Source organism: Oxyura jamaicensis, chromosome 10 (assembly GCF_011077185.1).
Source record: "Oxyura jamaicensis isolate SHBP4307 breed ruddy duck chromosome 10, BPBGC_Ojam_1.0, whole genome shotgun sequence".
Classification (NCBI taxonomy): domain Eukaryota; kingdom Metazoa; phylum Chordata; class Aves; order Anseriformes; family Anatidae; genus Oxyura; species Oxyura jamaicensis.
Genome location: NC_048902.1, coordinates 3,189,166 through 3,212,247, shown reverse-complemented (window position 1 = coordinate 3,212,247; position 23,082 = coordinate 3,189,166). Strand labels below are relative to the sequence as shown.

The 23,082-nt window shown below is 40.9% G+C and overlaps 1 protein-coding gene across 1 annotated transcript in view; it reads left to right on the top strand.

The window, feature by feature from the left end:
• The window catches only part of PRTG (protogenin), an 84,718-nt gene that overhangs the window by 36,078 nt on the left and 25,558 nt on the right, over positions 1-23,082 (top strand). The window contains exons 6-11 of the mRNA XM_035336167.1: positions 65-223; positions 781-940; positions 1,592-1,839; positions 5,746-5,910; positions 6,926-7,231; positions 7,951-8,139. Of these exons, the coding sequence (XP_035192058.1) occupies positions 65-223; positions 781-940; positions 1,592-1,839; positions 5,746-5,910; positions 6,926-7,231; positions 7,951-8,139 (1,227 nt within the window). The remainder of the gene's footprint in view (positions 1-64; positions 224-780; positions 941-1,591; positions 1,840-5,745; positions 5,911-6,925; positions 7,232-7,950; positions 8,140-23,082) is intronic.

Genomic DNA, 23,082 nt, shown 5'->3' with positions numbered 1-23,082 from the left:
CAGATCAGTTATTTGAATACATTGAGCAATGTCCTAACCATACTTCTCCCACTGTCTCGAATAGACCATAAGTCCATTGATGTCTTCAATACTCGTGTCCTTGGAAATGGGAACCTCATGATCTCTGACGTGAAGGTGCAGCATGCAGGCGTCTATGTCTGTCGGGCCACTATTCCTGGCACACGAAACTTCACAGTAGCAATGGCAACTCTCACTGTGCTGGGTGAGCCTGCTTTGACTTCTGCTTTGTTTTAACGTCATGCTTCTGTCTTGAGCTGTGCTTTGTAGGGGTTGGATTTAGGGAGGTTGCCAAGGTGAAATGGATCATAGGTCTGTGGCTGCATTCTTTTGTCTCGTGACTCATGTGAGATGCGCCAGGCACTCAACATTTGAGTTATAAACTAACAGTTCATTTGCCCTTAGAGATAGACAGGTGCAGTGTTTCATCTGGGAAGGTTGACTTCCAAAATAAAATCTAGTGACAAAGTCAAAATATGTAATACGCCTATGTGAGTCATAAGCAGTTTGTCGTAGACTGGAGATTGATTTGTTGTTTGTGTTTATAAATGCAAAAACAAAAATGTGTAGCAATGTTGCTTCTTGTGGAGGGAGTATGTGCTTTTCAACATGCTTTGTTCACATGAAATGTGCTTTCTGCATGGGTGTATTTATGCTTGAGTGGCCTGAGGAGAGGGGCTTGCGTGTGGGAAAGTTCTTTCTTAGTCTGACTGTCCTGGCATTTATGTGGGCTTGATTTTTTTGATTGTTACTTACCTGTAGCTCCTCCTTCATTTGTGGAATGGCCAGAAAGCTTAACAAGGCCTAGAGCTGGTACTGCTCGTTTTGCCTGTCAGGCAGAAGGAATTCCTGCCCCCAAAATTTCATGGCTGAAAAATGGAAGGAGGATACACTCCAATGGTAGAATAAAAATGTACAACAGGTAAGATGTCCATTGCTGTATGAGAGGTGTGTATGAGAGGTGTGCTGGTGAAGAATAACGTTCTTATGAAAGGATGAGATTCCAGTAACTAAATATAGCCAAACAAGATATAACTCAAGTAAACAAAATTAATTGTAACATTATGGACACTTCACAGGCAGAAGGAATGCAAGTTAGCCAATACCTAAAAATCCCAATGAAGATTTTGTGTTCTCTGCATTCCCAGGGAGGAAACTGAAGTGGTTTCACAATAGATGTACAGTAGTGTAGTACAGACCAGAATCTTGCAAGTTGTTTGAGACCTGTTTCACTCCTGTATAGCGAACAGCTCATATTAAAGAGTTGGTTAAGAAATTGCAATCCTAAGGTTGTGCTATTTGCAGGGAGCAATAGATTTACAGGCTTATTTTCACTGTGCCTGGCTTTGCAGGCCTAAACACGAATACTGACATGGCAGGTTTTTAGTAACACTACAGGTTGCTAGATTTCACAATAGCACATTAATTTCTAATTGAAAAGTTTGTGAAGTACAAATCATTTAAACCCATGAAATAGAGGAAACGTAACTGTTGTTGCATTCTATAGAGCTACGTTTATTCAATATGTAAGCTTTTTTCTTTTTTCCTTTTTTTTTGCTTCCTTTGAATTTAGTAAATTGGTGATTAACCAGATCATTCCTGAAGATGATGCCATTTATCAGTGCATGGCTGAGAACAGTCAGGGATCTGTGCTATCCAGGGCCAGGCTTACTGTAGTTATGTCAGAAGACAGACCCAGCGCACCTTATAATGTCCATGCTGAAACGATGTCAAGCTCAGCAATTCTGCTAGCGTGGGAGAGGCCGCTGTATAATTCAGACAAAGTGATTGCATACTCTGTGCATTACATGAAAGCAGAAGGTAAGCAGTTTAGTTTAATATGTTTCCATATACTATTATATACTTATATGTGGTAAGAACTTGAATGTCTGTCCAAGAGGTGCTGAATCTGAATGGCTCATGACCAGGGCTTCATCAGAGCATAACAGCACAAAAATCCATATTGTAACCAACAGACATGCATGGGCAAAAATGCATTTTCCAACTCATCTCGTTTGTGGGACTGATTGTTCTTCCAACTCACCTTTGTCTCATTCCAGTGAACAGATTTTGAAGTCAGCAATGGGCTTCCCTACTAATGTCTGGGTTTCCCTCAATTTGTCCTCAGGGAAAATTCTGCCTAGCTCTCTTCCATGTGTTTGCTTGGCTAGGAAGGACAGAGCATACACCAGAGTCCTGGAGGCTTACAGAGTTGAAATTTTCACTAGATTCAGCTCTTCTGTCTATATCCCCGAGCTCTTGTGACTTCACAGATGTGTTTTGGAGTAGAATAATTGACATGTTATTGGCTTTAGCTATTATCTCCTTAGAATATCGACTTGGTGAGAAAATGTGCTCTCCTTTCACCCCTTGCTCTCCTACAATGAGAAATATATATTCAGACTTTCAAAATAGGTGGAAATAGCCATGAACTGGTTGCTGTAGTCTCTTAAATATTATATAAATTCCTATGTAAGAGGGAATGGATAATTAAAAGAAAAACGAATAACTAGACATTTCTAATCACTTAGTGTTACGTGATTCCTTTAAGTTAAGGAAACCTTTAGGGAGATAGAAAACACGCATCGTTCATAAGTAAGAGAAGTGACTGCTGAAGGACCTGAAATCTTGTTTGGTGTGTGGCTTAAACTAAGCTGTAATGCAGCTCTGTTTTCTAGGAGGACTGATTTCTTTTTTCATTTCTATTCACTAACTAGTTTATTCAAGGACAGGACTGCAGATGCTCAGCTCTGTGTGGAATACCAGTCTGCCATCTGCTAAGCAGAGGACAGGAAGGACAGCTTAATTACTCTAATACTGATGCAGGAATAGCTGCCTTTGCTTTTGCAAGTGGGATTTTTCAGGACACAAGAGAATTTTGTCGGAAGGAAGGAAGGAAAGAGTTTTAAAAGATAATGAGGACAAGAGGTGCGGGAAATTACCCCCTACACTTTCAGTCACTGAGGTATTGTGCTCACAGCCCCCACTCAAAGCTAATATGAATAAAGTCACACTAGATAAGCTATCTGGGTAATTGTATGTCCGGTGCCAGTGTAGAGAGCAGAGACCGGGTAACTTCAAAGAAAACTGGGAAATTGTCCTTAGGGAAGCCTGTATTTGTGCAGGAAATACTCTTTCGCAGTAGTGAAAAATCTAAAATTTGTATTCTGCAAAATTGTTTTGTGGTCATTGCATCTTCCGCCTGCTTATACAAAGGTTGTGTCTTGTGAAATAAAAACAAAACAAAACCCACCAAACCCTGTATTATTTAAACTTGCTTTCTCAAATATTCATTTTGTTAACCTTTCCAGACAGCCTTGTGACATTTATTTCACGTAAGGCTGTTGTGTATCCTTTCACATTAAAAACTCCCCGGTGGGGAGTGGGAGAGGCTGCGATCTGTGGAGTAATTTCAGTGCTGGGAATCAAAATGTGGGCGATTTGTGTGCATTTTTAATTGGTACCAGAAGTTCTGCATCAGGGCATAAAAACATTTTTGGCTTGTTTTGTATTGTAGAAAATCTGTTTGGGTTCAAAGGCTAGTGGCAGCACTCCTGTAAAAATCATTACTTTCTAAGAAGTAGTCTGTGAACCTTTCACAGGATGTTGCCCACATCAGAGGCATTATTAGAAATCTAGAAAGCATGTCTCTGCGAGGAAGTATCACATCAGTTAGCTCTGTAATCTCAAATTTAGGGCAGCTATATTTGAAGAAATGCAAATTAAAGGATAAGCTTTCGGTTCAGTGAGAGGACATTCACACCATACCTGGGCCCAGAGTTGCTAATATTTACTGACGTTGACGTGTCTTGCTTACTTTGTAAGAATTTTGGATAATTATGTGTTTGTGTAAGTAGTTTGGATCAAGGTGTTGCTGTCACCGTTTTCTTCAGCCTGGCTTTCCTCAGTCCACCCTCACAATTTGTTTCAGACCCTAATTAATATTGAAAAGAACCTCAGATGTCTCCAACTTAACTAGAGTGTATCTTACTTGCTTAAAGCTTCTTATGTGTGTAACTTTTTTCTTTACGTATTGCTTGGTGGTTTATTTAGGAAGCGTATTTGTCAGTGTGAGTGAGTAAGGTTTTATTACAAAAAATAACATGCTTGCTAAGTCTCCTACTGATGCTTATGATTCCCTAAGTCTGAAGCATAAAGGAAGCCTGGACAATACACTAATCATACGCAGTTCCCGAGAATTTTCTGTCGAGTTCACAATGTGGTAGGTGCTTTGAATACAAAAGATACCATCACTCGTCGTTTAATTTCACAACTTGAGCATTCTGCTGCTTCCCTATAAAAAGACGTTCAGGTCCTCTTCCTTATTTCAATTAAAAAAAAAAAAAAAAAAAAAGGTTTTAATGAAGTTAGTTGAATAAACTAACAGGTGGTGTGGTGTTTTTTGTTTTGTTCTGTTTTTTGCTTTTTTGTTGTTTTTTTTTTTGTTGTTGTTTCTTTTAAGCAGAATATTTTGCATTCAAATCGGGGTCATAGTAGCAAGAAGAATAAGGGTCTGATGAGCGTGCATGTTGGAGTGTGTTAATTCCTTGTTAGTGATTCAGAAAAGGCACAAAGGGAACACTGATTGTGGTGGAAGGCAAGCCTTGTTCTCTATTATGGCTGTTTCATTAGGGCCTCTGCATGAGGCCTAGCAATCCATTCAATGAGAGAACAAGTCCTTTTAATTTGAGCTCAAGGATCTTGTTTAGCAGGTCAGAAATCGTGCCTTGCGATTCGTAATTAACAAGCCATTAACTAGTCTGTTGTGAGATGCTCGTAATCTTGTCTAATTAAAATGCTATCAAGTTAATTCATAAATGTGGGAAAACTTAATGGTGGAATTTGCCTTTCGTTTTGTTTATAAATTCAGTTGTGAAGAGGAGGAGCTGGCTCTTACTGCGTTTTGATTAAGTTGACGTGCATTTGGTGCGAATTGTTCGTTAGCACAGCAGCTTTCACCACACTTTATAGCCTTCCTCTATAGGAATAAAGCCCCACAAAGACAAGACTGCTGCTTGCATTGCTATGCATATTTTAATGTGAATTGCTGAGATTTTTTTTTCCTGTCTCTTTTTCTCTCCTTTTTTTTTTTTAACGACTCATTAAGGAGCAAAACACTTTTGAAGTTCACTCTAGGCTATTCCTATTGGCCTTTTTCCAAATAAAAGAAGAAAAACGTCAATCAAATGTACTAGAATTTGCAGGGCTAAAATAAGATCCTTTCACTGAATAATTTCTTTCTGTTTGTTTGGTTTTGTTGGGGGGGGGCGGGGTTTTTGTTTGTTTTTTTTGTTTGTTTTGTTTTGATGGAGTGAAGGCTTTGCATTCCTCCCAGTCTGCTATAGTAAAAGCTCTGTAAATAGGTTTTGAAAAACCCTCCCTGACTCTAAACAAATAGATTTAGAAGTTTGCTATGAACGATAAGGCTATTAGAGCTCGTGTGTTGTGTCACTGTACACTGGGCACAGTTTGTTGTGACTGATTCTAAAAAGGGGTTTAGAGTTGCATTCAGTGTCCGTTATTCATGAAAATCCTGAAACACCATAATCTACACCACAGCAAGGCACAGTTACTCCTGCGCATAAAAGAGCTCTACTTAGTAGGTTGAAAAAATAGAGGTAGGCTGGGAACGATCATGAAATAACTTGGTAAGATCTCAAATCCAAGTACCGTGATGTTTAGAGATTGTCAGGAATTCTTGTTTCTTTAACCCTTGTTTTATGGCAGGTTTAAACAACGAAGAGTACCAAGTGGTCATTGGAAATGATACAACCCATTACATTATTGATGATTTGGATCCAGCAAGCAACTATACCTTCTATATTGTGGCTTACATGCCTCTGGGAGCCAGCCAGATGTCAGATCATGTGACTCAGCACACCCTCGAAGATGGTAAGGCAAATACCACTCATTTTAAGCGAGCAGTTTTATTTGGACTGAGTAGAAATGTGCAATCAAGTGCTAACATCTCTCAAGGATCCAGTGACATCAGTGAGACTTCTGGATCCATGCAATCTAAGACTGAGCTAGCTAATGAAAGGAGTGAGAATAAGGTAATGTTCTGACAGGACAGCATTATATATTACACAGTGTCTTTTTTTCATTGAAAGATGTTTCATTAAATCAGGTAAGTAATTGTTCCAGATCTTTAAGAACTTCCTCAGTGCTGAGAATGTGTTGGAAACCCAGGATTTTGAACTGCACACTCACGGCATCTTCTGGAAATTTTGAAGGAAAATTTGGAATAACAATTTGACACGCCAAAAAAACCAAGGTGGTAGTTTTTGATGTGCGTGTGGGGGCCGTGTCTGTGCTAGTTAGTGGAATCAGAGTTTCATAAAAAACCATACTGACTTATTTCTGCGCAGTGGTCTAACTACCCAGAACATCATGTCAACAACAAATTGTTCAGTACATCCCATTGGAACTGATTAACAAATTCTGGCAGTGTTAAACTTTGGCAGTGTGGAACATTGCCCATTCCAGTTATCCGCCTGTCTCTTTGCCAGGAGTTACTACCCTTACATGGTTGGTGGAGGGGAACATGCACAGAGTCTTCAGCACTGCAGGGGGTTGTCTAGACTCCTAGTTTAAGCTTCTGCATCTAACCTTGACAATCAGTTTGGCAAAGTAAGATGCTGATTGCCAACAGGAATTAATGGCAGCAATAAGAGATGAAAATGTTGAGGGCTTTACAGAAAGGACTATACTGTATGAAGTCTATACTGTATGCAGGTGAGAAGTACGAGCAGTGTCAAGCTATTCTTAAAATAAACAAGACTCTACAAAACTTTTTAGATTATTTACTCTTTTATTACAAGTACCTCATCACACGTTAAGGTGTCAGATGAGAATTTTACATCTTTTTCCTGAGCTCAATAATAGCTTTTGTCCTTTTCTTTTATAGTTCCCTTGAGAGCTCCGGAAATCAGTTTGACGAGCCGGAGTCCTACAGATATTCTCATCTCTTGGTTGCCAATTCCTGCAAAATACAGGAGAGGTCAGGTGGTCCTGTACCGTCTGTCTTTCCGCCTCAGCACAGAGAGCAAAATCCAAGTCTTGGAGCTTCCAGGGTCTACAGATGAATATCTCCTAGAAGGCCTGAGACCTGACAGTGTCTACTTGGTTCGTATCACTGCTGCAACAAGGATTGGCTGGGGAGAGGCATCTTTGTGGACTTCCCACCGGACTCCGAAAGCTACCAGTGTGAAAGGTAATTGGTATGTTACTGGCACCTTGGAGATGGGCTCAGCTGCAGGCTTCATCTGAGGGCTACACGTTTTTCTGACACGTAGCACAAGGATGTGAAATGGGTTTTCCCATCACATGTTCTTATTCTAGTGATCTGGAAAATAGTGCTCTATGTATGATTTTGTGCATAATCTGTACAAACTTCTGATTCCTAGAAGAATAAATTAAACACAGTTAATAGTTTTAGAATCAAATGTTTTCGAGGAGCTAATCTGATTTGTGCTTTCAATGTGACAGTAGGAAGAAAAGCTGTTATTATTTTTGTGTTGATCTTTTTTGTCGCGTGATGGTATTAACGTATTTGACACAGTGGCAGGAAACTTTAAATGAATTGTTTTAGCCTGTAGCCTTGTTTCTAATGATAACACAGTTTTCTTCTGTTCTACATGATTTTAATCAAAAAACAAACAAATTCAAAAGGCATAGTTCTTCAGTGTCAAACCCTTTTCTTCATTTTGGACATTACGCAGTGGAGAGGCTGACTTCACAAATGTTTTTTTCCTGATTTATCATAAATTATGCTTTTAGATTAGCTATAGGGAATCAAACATCCTAATAAAGAAGAATGAACTAGAATGAAAATCTTGAGTGAACTTAGGAGTGAGGGTCGACCAGATTTTTGCATGGATTTTTTTTTTCTCAAATATCATCATCATAATAAGTGTATTTCTCTAAAACCAGCACCAAAGTCTCCTGAGCTGCGCTTGGAGCCAATGAACTGTACAACCATTACAGTACAGTGGCAGCAGGACTCTGAGGACACTGCAGCTATTCAAGGGTACAAGCTGTATTACAAGGAGGAGGGCCAACAGGAAAATGGACCAATTCTCTTGGATGCCAGTGATCTGGAGTATACTGTCAGTGGTTTAGGTGAGTGCATAAAATACTTCTTAACTGTTCTGGAAGACAAGAAAATCAAAGGACGTCCTAGGGATCTTAAATCTTCAGACATGTAAGGCAACAATGTTAGGTATGGCCATGTATTTTCTCAGCAGTAAGTTTTGCAAGTTTGAGTTATGCTGCTGGTGGAATAATCCTATCCCTAAATAAATGCTGCACAACACTTGGATAACCAGGTCTTGTTAATCTTGTATAAGCTGGAAGAAAAAATACCAAGATTTTTCTCTGGTGTTTCTAGCCTATGTCTCTGTTATTTGTAGCCTTTTTCGCACCTACACTGCTCTACAAGCACTGTTTGTTCACTGCAAAATTGTTGTAGGACACAGTACTGTAAATCCTTGCAAAATTTACTGGGATGCTGCAGTAAAAATGAACTACAATTTTCTTAAAATATTAATGGGATAGTAACATGCATGGTGTCATAGCTAGCAGTCCCTCTGCATGTTATTTCTTTTATATTTTAAGTAGTACTAGCAAATATTTGCAGGACTGAACACGAAGATTAGAGCACAGAGCTTTCTGAGTCCCATTGGAGTCTTTCCATCGATCATCAGGCTCTGATTCCTTCTGTAGCTCTTGCCTGGTATATCAGTACAGATGTCTTGATATCACCCTTAGTTAGAAGGTGCATCTGTGTGTAGATAAAATGACTTTTTTCATAAAAAGATATGATCTATAATATAATCAGCAAATGTAATATAGGAGTTGACACTTAGTATTTGAAATGTGTCGAGATAGTTTATTAGGGGTAGCGTGGAGTTTTAATCATTAAATTATCAAAATTGACCTGCAGTCTTAACTAGGTCAAATGGCCTCTTGACCATGCTCAGATAATTCTCATCTGCTGCATACAGTCGAGATACTATTTTAGGGCAGAGCATTCTGGTCTGTTAACTGGACAACTGACCATCTGTGACCATTCCTAGCCAGAGCATCTGGCAGCAGCTGACTGTTTAACCGAGCTGGGAGACAAAAGAGCAGTGGGTTGGAAGGATGAGGTGTCTGTGTCCTAGGACATAAATGCATTTTTTTGTCTTCTCATTATACAGTTACTAAACAGTAATTTCACACAGGCAAACTCATTAACTGTGTGGCACCCCTCCCCCCCCCCCCCCCCCCCCAAAAAAAAAAAAAAAAAAAAAATATGAATTTTCTCAGTATACTAATTTTCCTCAGATTAGGATTTAGTTTTACAGAATTCTGTGTGTTTTATTGGGTTTCCTTTCCAGTAAGCACATAGAGGAGAAAACAAAAGCAAAGTGAGTTTGGGAAACTGACTTTAACGTTGGTGATTGATAGCATTGATGATGTAACAACTGTAAATGACTTTCAAATGGTTACAGGACTCCCGATGGAAAGATAAGGATGATAAATCAGAATCAGCAATGGCAGTGTAAAATAGGTTTCAGTGACTGAACATTAAATATGCCAATATGAATATTATGCCACATTTTAATCTCTTGTTGTTTCCTACCTTATGTTTTTGAAAACTGATCACTTTTACTCCAGCGTTACGTCTCCCCAGTTACTTCTGTGCATTTTTAAGCTGGGATATTTAGCATGATAGTCACCATGTAAATAGAATTAAATGATCTGATCAATGTCAGGGTTGCCTCTCTCAAAATAAACATTCACACTTTCACATATACATTTGTTTGTGTTAAAGGTCTTGGCATTTATTTTTCAATAGTAGGCCATTTCCCAGACAAGTGTAAAATTCCATTATCACTTGAATTTGCCACAGGAGCAGACTCCTGAGTGCATACCATGCGTTTTTGCCTCTATTTTTAATTCTTCGTTTGCTTCTTCCTGCTCTAGAAAGTTCTGACTCTTTACTTAGCAGAACGTCTTTCATTATGACACTCGACAGTTCTGCTGCTACAGGTTCCCATTCGGTAATGTTTCAGAGTGTGTGTTCAGAAGTTGAAGTGAGTTTGGTTGGTGGAAGGGTTTGTTGGGGAACCTTCTTTCCATGGCTTTAAAAGTCAAAGGGAGTGTCTAGAGGTCATTTCCCACTTTTCAATGTCTTCAGTTTTTCTTAAAGAATTTTAAGCATGTGCATATATATCCCTGCCTCAGTATCACCAGTAATCACTATTGCACTAGGTATTTATTTGCCTGCCACAGCTCACTGCGCAGGCAAATATATGACCATTAGGAGGGTAGGGCCTATACAAGAGGAGCAGTGGCTCTGAAGAACCCATTTATTTGGTTTATTGGAGCCAGGAACTCTTCATAACTATGTGGCACCACTGATGGGAACCTCATTCTGCAACCTGCATCTAGAGAGATTAAAATCATGCACCTTCTTGCTTATCAGACTCGAGAAAACATGGTCCATGATGAGGCTGCAACACAAGAACACCGTTCTCAAGGCTGCCTGGAATTAATTTTAATTAAAGAAAAATAATAGCTCTTATGCTAGTAACAGCAATATTTTTTACTGATTAAATGGATGCCTCTGGTGATGGGGGAGTGCAGCGTGTTCTTGTGCCGTTACTGCCTTCTGCACTTGGAGTGAGGGAGGAAAGGAGGAATTCACTCTGCAGATTCATTCTTCTTTAGTTGCTCCCCGAGAGCTCTGCCACCTTGTGTGATGGTAGTTACGGTGAGGATTTCAGGTTGCTCTGAGGTGACAAAGCTAACGCAGGGTCTCACTGAACGCACACAAACCCGAAGGCAAGCAGGTTGTGGCGGAAACGCGTACACCTGAGGTGCTCCCTTGCTTCTGTTGCATACAAGCTGATACCACGCAAAATAACCGTTTTCAGCCAGAAACACCTCAGGGGATGGAAAAACTGGTCTGTTAGCTTTGGTGAAAACGCCTTGAGCACGGGAGCGCACATACCTGGGCCTTGGCCTGGCGCAGGGCCCTCCCCAGGAGAGCCCGTGGAGCGGAGCGGCCGCGCTGGGGAGCGCAGCCCCCAGGAGCAGCGCTGGCTCCCCGGGCTGGGGGCACCCACAGGCTGCAGGGGCCGGCCAGGACCTGCTGGGTGACTGGAGGACCATGAAAGGGAGCCCGTCTGCTTTTGTTCTACAGATGTGTGTGGGTATGTTATATATATATATATACACACACATACATACACACGTATGTGTATACACATGTATATGCGTGTGTATACATATAATAATTGTTTGGTGGTTCCTGGGAGGCTTGGAGAGCCTGCAAGTCTTCTGTCTGGGAAAGCTGCTTCTACGCTGACCGGGGTTACGTGAAGGTGTGTGACGTGAGGGATGTCACAATCCCTTGCTGCTTCTCCTGGTACTCCAGTTTTACATTACCCAGTGGCATCCTCCTACTCAGTCCAGTTCCTCTGGAAACATACTTCTGTAGTGACAGACTCATTTATGCAATATACTCCGTGTTATCAAAAGCTCAGTAGTAATTAGCAGAACTTCCTTGCTTCCCTGAAGCATTTCTTTGTCCTACCCTTTTCTAGTTACAGAGAGGAGAAATGAGCAAAAGTGTATTTCACCCCTCGCTTGGACAAAATATCTAAGTGCTTTTGTGAAGAATTTGTCAAAATCTGTATGATGCAAAGATATGTTTTGTAACCCTGCATGACACTCTGCTCTAACGAGGGGGCTTGTGCAGAAGAATTAACAAGCTCCCTACTACATTTAGCATTCCCCCGGAGATTTGGCCTTCGGTTGTTTAATTTTCCCTGGATCTATTTATATTGCTTTATAACCATGATTATAGCTAAGTTTTAATCAAGGGCAGCAAAGACAAGGTCCATTTCTGTAGACTGTAGATTGAATAAAGATATAAAAGAAGAGTCAGCGCAAAGAATTTCCCCAACTGAACGGTCAGATGCATGTCACCCAAGTGCCTTTTGAAGTAATATCATAGAAGTGCTCATGAAGTTTCACAAAGCAGTTGATATAATGGTCCGATATGACACAGTGGTTTGATTTCCCCTCCCCAAACATTTTGCAGGTGTTTGCATGAGAAAGTGTACATCTTAAAAATTTTAATGCCATCTTTCTCATTAATGGCTGCAAATGTTGTAATATCGAGAAGGAATCCTCTAAGAGCATTGTCTATTTTTTAATTTCAGATCATGACAATTGGTGTGTCAAGGTAGTTCTTTCGGATAGCTAGGGCTGTAATTTCAGTTTGATCCCAGGTTTTGTTTGTGTCAAAATGTAGTCTTGCATATTTGTATCTGAAAATTTCGGGATATCCAAAATTGCATATGTGGGAATTGATATTACTGTCTGGTTATAAGTTACTGTGACAACTTAGCTTGGGGTTCACATACAAATTTCAAGGAACCAAGCATTTGAATGGTTTAGTGAAATAATGTGAAGAAAACCTACAGCTTCAGCGTGCCTTTTTTTTATTATTATTTTTAGTTTTTAAAAATCAGTTAATTGTTCTCAAATTCAATTTGATAAAGTATTTTCTAGCATTGCAGGTCTTTATTTTTGCTTGAGATACTCTACGTCAAGTCAGACATTCACATTTTTATTTGAGCAAATTGCAGCAGTCTGTTAAAATAAAGAAAGAAAAATCAGAAATGATGTCAGTTCTTAATAAAGAACAACTAAAAGGTCGGTTTTTGTTCTGTGTTGCTTATAATAGCAGATGATAGTCCTGTGTGCTGTGTATGCTGTAGCCATTATACCTACATGGTTGCATAGTGAAAAGTGTCTAATAGCTCAGTAGGTGACCAGGACAAATATTATCATTTATTACCACTGTTTACAGCTGGGTCAGTGCAGTGTTTACTCACACTGATTACATCCTTAAACTAAACCTCTTATCTGTCAATTCTCCTGATTGTGTGTAACAGGCTCGCTACTACAACTTATCAGCTAAAACATGAGGGATTTGCAGAGCGAGGGGAGGAGGAATTGGTTGAATTGCATAGTAATAAACCCCAAAGAAGTAGGTTGGGTGTGCGTAAAGCTGCCTTTTCCTCAGCTGTGACCTCTTACTCTTTTGCAGACGTGGCAGTTTATGTATATTTGTATTTAACAGTCCCAAACTCTTGGGCTACTCCTGGTATGATATGCTTCTACTACACGTCAATAAACAAGAGGCACATTCCTTGCATGGTCATGAAAGGCGGACCTGTCACCACTTTCAATGAGCCTGTCTTCCAAAGGCAGACATGGCATATCTGCATATCATTTTTTCCTTGCTTCTTTTTTCTGGATTTAGAAGGGGTGGGGGAGAAACCCTTATGATTAAAAGACGCAAGGGAGGGGGCTTTGCTGCACTGGAAGTCTTTTTAACCTGTAAAATATCAGAGCCAGTGCTGCTTTGATAAGCTTTTGTCCCTTTTATGTACAGAGCTATATTGCGTTTACAGGCTGTAAGAGTAAATAGTGATCATATGTACATATACATATTTTCCTGTTTCATGGTTGGTGTTTACGAACTGCTGCATTGTATTTGGTTTCAAATGTAAGTCAGTGCTAGTAGCTTCTCTGGATAGATTTGTAGCAGGGAGTTCCTTTTGATTCAGGTTTATTCTTGGATGTGTGAAGACTAGGCTGGGTGCCAGGGGCAGGGAAGGAGTGAAACCTTTGTCTTGTGCAGCATTTTTGACTAAGTAATTGTTGGTCTGTGCGCAGCGTGATGTGTGCCAGGACAAGGCAGTGGGGAGCAGCAGGAGGTTGCTTAGAGCAAATTCACTGGGATGAGGTGACCAGACAAACGGATTCGCAGACTGACCCACTTCCTTCAATTCGTGCCTGTCTCATGGAAGAAAAATAAACCGCTCTGTTCGGATGAAAAATCGATTCACTCAGGTTATAAATTGAATTTTTACCAAGCAAAACTGAAGCTCGCTTTTACTGTATGTCCCTTTGTTGGAGCTTATTGGCATGGCATCCGTTACAACAACTGTGTGTCTGGCTCCACTTTATTTCAGCACTCCTAGAGATGACAGAGTGGGAATCCTGGATAAATATCAGCTTGTTTTTGAGCAGATTTGCTTGAGAGAGGCCAGTTAACTATCAGCTGCTAACGCTGCATACTTATTGTGCAGTTCAAGTGCCACATCTGTAAAAACGTAGTGCCTTCCTTCCTGTGCGGTTCTGTGGTTATATTCCTCTTGCACTGCGCTCTGTCACGTTTGTCTCATCATTACATATTTTCAGCTTAATTTTTGTTCTCAGAAAAAGAGCTTACTTTGATTATCACATTCTTTCTGACACTACGAACTTTATTAAATAAATTTGATTTTTTTGGTTCTTTGTTCTTTTTTTAGATGACTTCATAAGAACATCTGCCTGCGTTGTTTTTGAAAATAAATGTTATTTTCACACAGTTGCATTGTAATGGAAAGCTTTCATTAATGTTTAGTGTATTTGCCAGTATTAAATGACACCACCAAGTCTCTCAGTAGTTTACTGATTTAGCCAACCATCAAATGTAATGGGTGCTGAAACACTGAAATCTGTAAGATCTACATCAGCAGCATAACGGTGTAGGTGTCGATTAAAATGTTACATATGACAAAACAGGGCAAACACTCATTAAGAGAAATCTCCGGGCTTCTATGAGTTAAATGCAGAGCCAGGAAATAGTTTTAAAACTGATGGCGAATTATTTGTCTACGTGGATTTGGGGTCAGAAAGATGTACTCTTGCTCTCTTAGTTAAGATCTTTCAGAAATGGGTAGATGCTGCGTTGGAAGGATTGCCTAGCATTTTCTAATGTAACCTTCTCAACTGTGCTCCCTGAACTACTCTGTTTGAATCCATTTATCTGGGAAAATAGTCCTGACATCCTCATTTGAACATGCGTTGACTTTTGCAGTGATTCATTTTAACTTCCTAAAGTTGCACTTTAAAGGGGAGGGACAGGGTGAGGGAAGAAATAGCCAAGTGAAGATTGAAGACTGAATGTACTGTACTTCAAAAAACAAAAGGCAGTGTTAAGACCAGTTAAGCCTGGCTCTCTAACGAGACAGTGGGAGCTGTCAGGATGAAGGAAGTTTCATTACTGCATGGGACGATGCCTTGCAACAATTTTATAGATTAAAAGCATAGAGGCTTTACTAAGGCAACAGTAGAGATTATCTTCCATGGGCCCGCTCCAGTGGCTTGGAGGGTTATTGCCTGCATTTTGGGAAGGCTTTCCCTTTATCAGCTGTCCCCGACACTGAGTTGGGTGCAGTTGTTTTCACTCGGGACATCAGGCTAATTGTTTTGCACATCAGGCTAATTGTGTTGCAGCTCTAAGAACTGGAATCAAGGGGGCTGGGCAAAGCACTGAAAATTGGAGGGGGTGTGATTTGCAGTCGGGCAAGAGAACTTGCCAGCCTCTAGCACAGCAACTGTATGTCTTCTTCAAAGCATTTCAAAGGAAAGTTTTCTGCGGTGGTAAAGGAAAATGCTTGCAGGAAATGCTCTCTGCTGCTCTGTGGTCTTGGGCTAGAAATTCCACCATTTAAAGCTAACCCCGTGTGGGAATTCAGTTGGGAAATTGTGTCATGGTGATTGAGTAACAGTTAGGGTGTATGCAAATAGTGTTTCATTGTTCATTTGCTGGAGCTGAAGGTTAAAATTTGCTTCACGAAAAGGACGCGTTGATCACTGCTTGAAGTAATTTACAATTTTCTTGATGTGAAGAAAAACTCTCAAAGTTGCTTTTTAAATTTTTCTATCTATTACAACCGATACGTAATAACGTATTTTAATAGATAACTTTTTAAATGTTAATAATAAATAAATATATAAACAAAAATAAATAAATAAAGACTAATTTATTGGAATTGGAAAATGCAGTTTTAAAGGAAAAGAGCAAGCAGGTAAAATGGCAGGCGTGATCCGATAACTGCTTGTGTTTCTTTCTTAAAAAAACAAACCAACCACCACCAACAGAAAACCCACACAACTATGTACATTATGTTATACAACCGATTTCTTTAGATCTAAACAGAACTTTAAATACGGTAGATTTTCTTTTTCTTAAGTGGGAGGATTTGTCTCTGGGAGACAGCATTATTTAATTTGCTATTTATTGGACTTCATTAGTAAAATACTTAAGTCCTGGATTGCAAAGAAACTGCTCCTTGGAGAAGGCTTAGAGAAAACTCCTGTTATAGGAAATTAAATCAACATTGTCCATTAATCATACTGCATGTCAACCCCCAGACCTTTCTTGATTGTTCTTGGTGAATGTGAGGAACCATTAGATGTGTGAGGTCTTTAAAGGTCTGAGTAAGTCAAAGGGGAAGAGTTTAAAAAAATGCCACCATTAGCACATGAAAGAGACTTCAGAGTGGACAGAAGAAAACATTTGCTGTACAGGGCCAGTTACATTTCTTTTTTTTTTAATTATTATTTTCTTCCTTTGTTTAACAAAAATACAGATGTTGTGCTTGAAATGTTAACTTTATTTTCTCCTGATTTTCTTTTCCTTAACTTTTTTTTGGGGATTATGTCACTGCTTTTGATAAAGTTGTATGGGAAAGTTAACAGTGGGGTTTCTTTATGAAATCTGTGTTAGTGATAAATAAGTGCACTTCTAAAGCTGAGCTAATGTGCTTTCTGGTAACTTTCCTGCCCAGAGTAGCACCTTGGTTAGAGTGTATTTGCCATGGCATTATTGCTAATAGAAGCGTTCTTCTATTTTGGGAAATGATGCAATTGTGGAAAAGCCAATGTTTTTTCAGGCTGTCTGGAGTCACGCTTTTGTGGCAAATGAAGAACGGGTATGTGGGAAGTGGGGAAAAAAGCAATCTTGTGTTGGAAGACGAAGCTTTTGCTCTGAAGCTTTTTTTTTCTAAACCTCTGATTTTTTTTTTTTTTTTCATCTAGGAAAAATGTTTAGTAGAAATAAGTTTTGCATTAAAAAGCATGTTTTAGCATTTATACCCACTTCCGCAGTATTTTTGCCGTTCTTATAGCTGAATATTGTACCTCGACTCAAACTGGCTATAATTACAAAATCAAGACATTTGCTCCTGCACATTTTTGTAGGAGCTGTGACAAGAAAATATTTTTTTTCATCCAGTTTGGTAGATCAGTTGAAGACTTGGATTTTCTGTCTGTTGCGTGCAACCACTTATGCGTGCAGGGGGTCTTTGTGCAAATGCCGCATTATATATTCAGACAAGGGAGCAGACATAAAATATTGTTTAGAAATACATCTCAAAAATGTGGTCTGCACATCAGATGCCAGAGCTTTCTAGAAAGGCGGTGGACCTGGAAATGCTGAGGAGCAGCAGGGCCGATGGTAGGAGGATGTGTACGGGGGAAGAGAGGCAGATAGGTGAGCGTTGCGCTGCTTTGCCTCGGGTCTGTTTGCCCATCGGTTCCCACCTTACCCTTCCCATGTGTAAGACGCAGGAAGAGATGTGCTCGCACCCTGTTGCCTGGCTCTGTATCTGTGTCTGTATTTGCATGTTTATGTACAGGATGTTAGGGGAAGAATGGGATATCTCCTGGCTTCCCGACCTGGCTCCGTGTCTTAGTCTAGCCCCAGCACTTGCTCATCAAAAATACATGTCCTCCTGTATCAGTCTCTTCGTATTTTCATTTTTGTGGTACTTGCTAATGTTGGCCTAACCTAGGCTTTGTCTTCCTTCGTGTCTTCTAGTCTTCGCCTGGCTGCTCATGTCCTGCCTTTATCTAACTTCTTCCTCCCATTGGCACCTTAGTAGCAACAGCCACATGCCTTGGAAAGCCCATAGCTGTACCACCCCCTCAGTTATCTGTGCTGGAACACAAGGAAGAGAAGGCCTGTTCTGGTGGAGTTGGAGCAGGTACTGATGCTTGAAGCTGAGTGTGGCACGATGCTCCTCAATTCAGTGCCAGAACCGACCCGTGCGTTTCCACAGTTCTGGCTTTGCATTCAGTCTGTTGTATAACAGCTCCCCCTTGAGGGAAACGTCTTTTACGAATAAATTCATGACATGGCTGCTGTATCCGTGGGAGTTCTGTGCGGACACGTTTGGGGTTCACGCTTTCTCCGAGCTGCTGATGAAGGAGATTCCGGGTGACCACGCTGCGTCCCACCTCGCTGCCCACAGCTGGCAGTGCCGAGGGGTTCTGCCTGCTGCGCCGCCTGGGATCTCGCTCCGTTCTCTGAGCTCATCAGAACGCAGTTTGGAGCCCGACAAAGTAGCAAAAACTTTTGGAAGAAAATACCCCATGTTCCTCGTGTACCTGTCTGTGCTGCCGCCCTCTGCTTGTGCTAACATTTGCGTGGCTGCACAAGGACCGGGAGCGAAGTTGCCCCGCGTGAAAACCCGGCAAGGGGAGGCTGTGGCTGCAGTGAGTGCCCGAAGGGCGAGGGGAAGCAGGCGGGCTCCGTTCAACAGCAGCGTTGGCTAATGTTGCTTTAAAATGCTCATCAAACTGCAGGCTCAATTTAGCCTTTATAAAACTGAATTAATGATGGGACAACCTTTTAATTGCACGAAGGAGGATAGCTAGCTAAGAGTTAAGTAGCTTTGTGTTTATTTTACTGAAGTAATCAATCAGCCAGGCTGCTTTCTATTTTCCAAGTATTGTATAAACTTCATAGGCAGAGGAATTTCATCAAGATCGTTTTGTTCTCCCTTTTCCAATCAAGATAGTAATATAGCTTGGGTTTAAATTTTGAACGGGTTAAGAAAGATAACAAAAATAACCTTGTTTTTGAGCAGTCTCCCAGTCTTTCATTTACTACCTTTCAGCTTGTTAATGCAGTGTTTGACATGTATTCAATACTTGTTCCTCACAAAACAAACTAATTAAAAAATACAGCAGGTATGGTGAAGGATTTAAATCACAGCTGGTCTGTGGTCAAACATTTTGACAATTACTTTGCTCCCAACGAGAAGTGATTTTGTTTGGAAAAAAAATCAAGAAAGAAAAACATTTTGAAGGCCAAATTCCTGTATACATAATTACGGAAAATACTTAAAGCGTATAAAAGCATCCTTGGAAAAAGGGACACAATCTGTGGAAATTCTGGTCCAGGTTCTGTGAGGATGCAATTTACTTTTCCATGTTGTTATTGCTATTCTGAGCATCCTTTGAAGTACAGTAATATTTACCTGTAGTAAGTAGGATTTACATTCAAACATTTTGTAATCTATTTCCAAGTGGGGAAAAATACATGTACTTTTTTTTTTCCTTCACGAAACATCACAAAGTATAAAGAAATAGTAGGGCTATGTTTTCAGCCAGAAGAGCAAAAAAAAATTCAGAAGTTTCAGGAGGCCTGACATTTTTCAGGCTACTCTTCTTGTTCAGACGTTTCTTCGCACAGACAGCAGACAACGTTTTGTAGGAGGGTACGAGTACTCAGAACACGGGTCAGAAAATTACTTTTTACTAAAGCATTTGAGCTTTTGAGAATATTAGGGTGAAATTCACAATGTGCACGAGCAGGTTGACCCTTTCTTTCTACACCACCTGCAAGGGCAGGCTGTGGTGCTCTCAGGAAGGCTGGTCCAGAGGTTTGGTCTTAATTAAGTAGTCTTCAAATAAACCGTTAACATCCATTTAACTAAAAGCAGCATTAACTTGCACAACTGCTGCCACTAATACAGACTTAGTAATCCTGCTGGTGAATTATCTTAGAAGTACAGGGTCCTGGCCTGGGAAGACATGAAAACAAGATGAGGTTTTGTACCAAATGCATGCTCACTGAAATCATTCGGGAAGCAACAGAAGTGTGTAGAGTACTGGGCTTCACTGCCTGGAGATGAGCTGTCATTGCTGTATTCTTTTAATAAACTTTTCTCTGCAAATTCCCACCGCAGAAGTGCTGACGAATAGCTCATGCCATTGTGCCAGTGAGTATAACAGCAGTGTGTGTTAGAGCCAAGGACATCGTAGGGTCTTGGAGACTTTTCTGATTGTTACAAATGGAAATTTTCTTTAGGGCATGTTTTAGAAGTCCAGGCTGTCGCTGTATGAAAATGTGAAAGCTAAAAATAACCCTGCTGTGCCAAACCACTAGGGAGGTTGTTCGGCATAATCTAAATGTAATTAAAATGAATACCCTTGTTAAATGTCAAAGGCGTGCAACCAGTGAGACTAGAAAATGAGGCAGCTAAGAAGACAGTGAGGGGGAAGTAACAGACACGTTCATACCTGGAGAGAGATACCGCAGTGCATCTCGTGGCTGAGGAAACAGAGACCCGTGTCCTCGTCACTTAGGGTGAAATTACCTGCTGCGCTAAGGCACATGAGGAGAACTCTTTACAAGTGATGTTACAAGTGATGTTAGCTGTCTTCCTTGCTTCCTGGTTCATTACCATGTGGTGTGGGAAAATGCAATGGATAATTTGCATTAAAAGTAGTGCATGAAGGCGGCCTGATGCCAGCCTTTTTTTTTTTTTCTTTAGCCATTCTTAATACATCTGGGTCTAACTGCAGCAAAGTACATAAGAGAGCTGCCATATTAGAACCAATAAATGTGTATCAGACGGTTAGTCTAGGACAGATGCATCCAGTTAGCCACTTTGCTCTAAAACTTGTTAGTCTTCAAGGTTAACTTGCCCCTCCACTCTGTGTTTAGCAAATGGTCAGTTCTCACACAACTGTGCATGCCACAGGGCCTGTGTACAAGTGTAGAAAAGCTCTCCGCTGTCTTCAGACTGCATCGCCGTATTGGCGTGTGACAAACACAAGGGAGGGCTCTGAGAGCGGGAGCATGCGTGGCCCTCAGCACCTGCAAAAACAACTTCCCACTGAAGTTTGGACTCCCACTGTATGCGTGTACAGCTGGTGGGGGCTACGTAGCTAATATTTGCCATAATAAAAATGTAATGATTTCACTTTTACACACTTTATGCTTAACCATTGCTTGTTTTCCCTTTAGGACTGACTTGCTTTCCATATAGCAACTTGCAAATGTTTTGGTGTAGCTCCTTGCTGCCCTTGCAAGGAAGAGCTCCAGGCTGAGGGTTATTTGCCCTACCTGAAAATTCTGCATGTTGCAGTCGTGCAGCACAACTCCTAAAGCTTGAGGTCTGAGATGAGTCACCAGACCACAGATGGTTTTGCAATGAAACTGTGCACCTCCTAGAAAGTCGCTGTGGTGCAAGTCATGATAGATAGTGTTTTCATTTTGCTGCTCAGAAGGGTCAAAATGGCATGGGGAGTCCGTGACAGATCAGTAGAAAATGTTGGTTCTGCAGGAAAATTTATTTCATAGCTTCAGGGGAAAGTGTGGGTGCTGTGAACAGATTTCCTTTGTCGTTGTATAAAAATGTGTCGTTTGTAAGGTGATGCTGGATGTCAGGCAGCCAGCGCGTACGTATTACAGTGCTTGGTATCTCAACAGCTGTTAAGGCAAACTTGCCAGACTGCTCGCTGCTTAGATGCATTCTCAGGAAGCATTCCTCCCCGCGCCAAGGCTGGACACGTTGTCCACTCTTCCTTTCCTTCTGCAACACAGAAAGGCCAGTCTTCACAGGGGGAGATCATCTTTTCGGTCCCCTTCTTATGGGAAAGAACTATTTGTAGCGCAGCCCTTTCTTGAGGGCGCTTGTAGCAGGATTATAATAATTACTAAATCCGACTCTCTGACGTCGGTCTCCAATTAACTGTTCTGTCTGGCGTCCAGGTCTTGCATGCAGCTGTATGTAAGGGTACCTGTGCTATGGGGTAGCACATCCTTTTTGCAGCAGCGTGTGAATTCTCGGTGGACGTATCTGGGTTAGTAACTGGGCCCGCTGGAGGCTCTGCTGGCTCCTTCGGACACTCCTTCCCCCCCCTCTCCCTCCCTTTCTTCTTGCAGCGATGGCCTCTCTACATAATTCCATTAAAGTGATTGTGCTCCGAGGGGTGGGCTGAGGGGCAGCGCTCTCATCTTTCAAAGCAGGACCAATGAGCTATGTGCTTTCCACTGGGCAGTAACAAAAGAAAAGGTCTCTCAGAAGAAAAGACGAGCACAAAAGATCAAAATTAGGTGTTTGTCCAGGCCTCTGGTATTGCTTTCAAGTTAGCTTTTGAGGGCTCACTTTGAAAATGGTGAGCCAGGCTAGTTAACATAAGGATGTCTGCTAGTTTTAGAGTGTGTTGTTAGAATAATATTGGAAGAGAGCTTTTTGCCTGTGTAATTTAACAGTTCCCTAAAGCACCAGAGGAGCCCAGAGACTGATCACAACCGGTGCAGGCACAGCAGTAATGTGACACGGCCCGTACAAAAACGGAGCCAATTTGAAGTCCTTAAGATCTGCTGAAGTTCTTCTAAAAGATTAGAGACATTTAAATCATTCTGTCGCTTCTGTGGTCTCTAGAAGGCCCAAATGCTGGATGTTGGGAATTCCTCCTGCCCCTCTAGCCCTCCCCTCACGCTTCTTTGTATAGAGTGCCATTGCTGACTGGGGGCAGGAGGAGAGGTGATGTTTTTACTGCAAGGGGGTGTGAGGTGTTATTTGTCCTGGGGCCCTGCAAGGGGACAGCGCGGAGCTACAAAAGGGATACAGGCCCTTTTCACATTTAGACAAATAAGCCAGAGCCATCCAAAGCCGTGGAACGCCGGACCGTTTAGCCGAATCAATTCATATTTGTCATATGTTCTGGTTTCTACCAAAATAAACCTTCACAATGTTGTAAAAAGAACAAATTGCTTAGTTTCCTCTTCAGTTATTTGGTTTGCAAAGGAAAACATGAGTATCACAGACAGGCTTTGTTCTAACTGTTTAAAGCTACCTTTACGTTGAAGAACAAGCCACGTAGATGTAAAATGTTGGCAATTTGTAACTTCTCAGAAACTTCTTCAATCTGATATTAAAGAGTTATTATTTAAAATGTGTCATCAAACTAAATTCCAACTCCTTTAAAGAAAAAAGTCATTAAATATCGTTATCTGAAACTTGTAAGAATGATTGGAAATTACATATCCAGAGCCTGGACAAGATTTTAAAAGCCATAATGTAACAGGATTGCTAAATTTGTTTATTTGCTTAATCATATGCACCTGAGCAAGGTAAAAGGGCATTC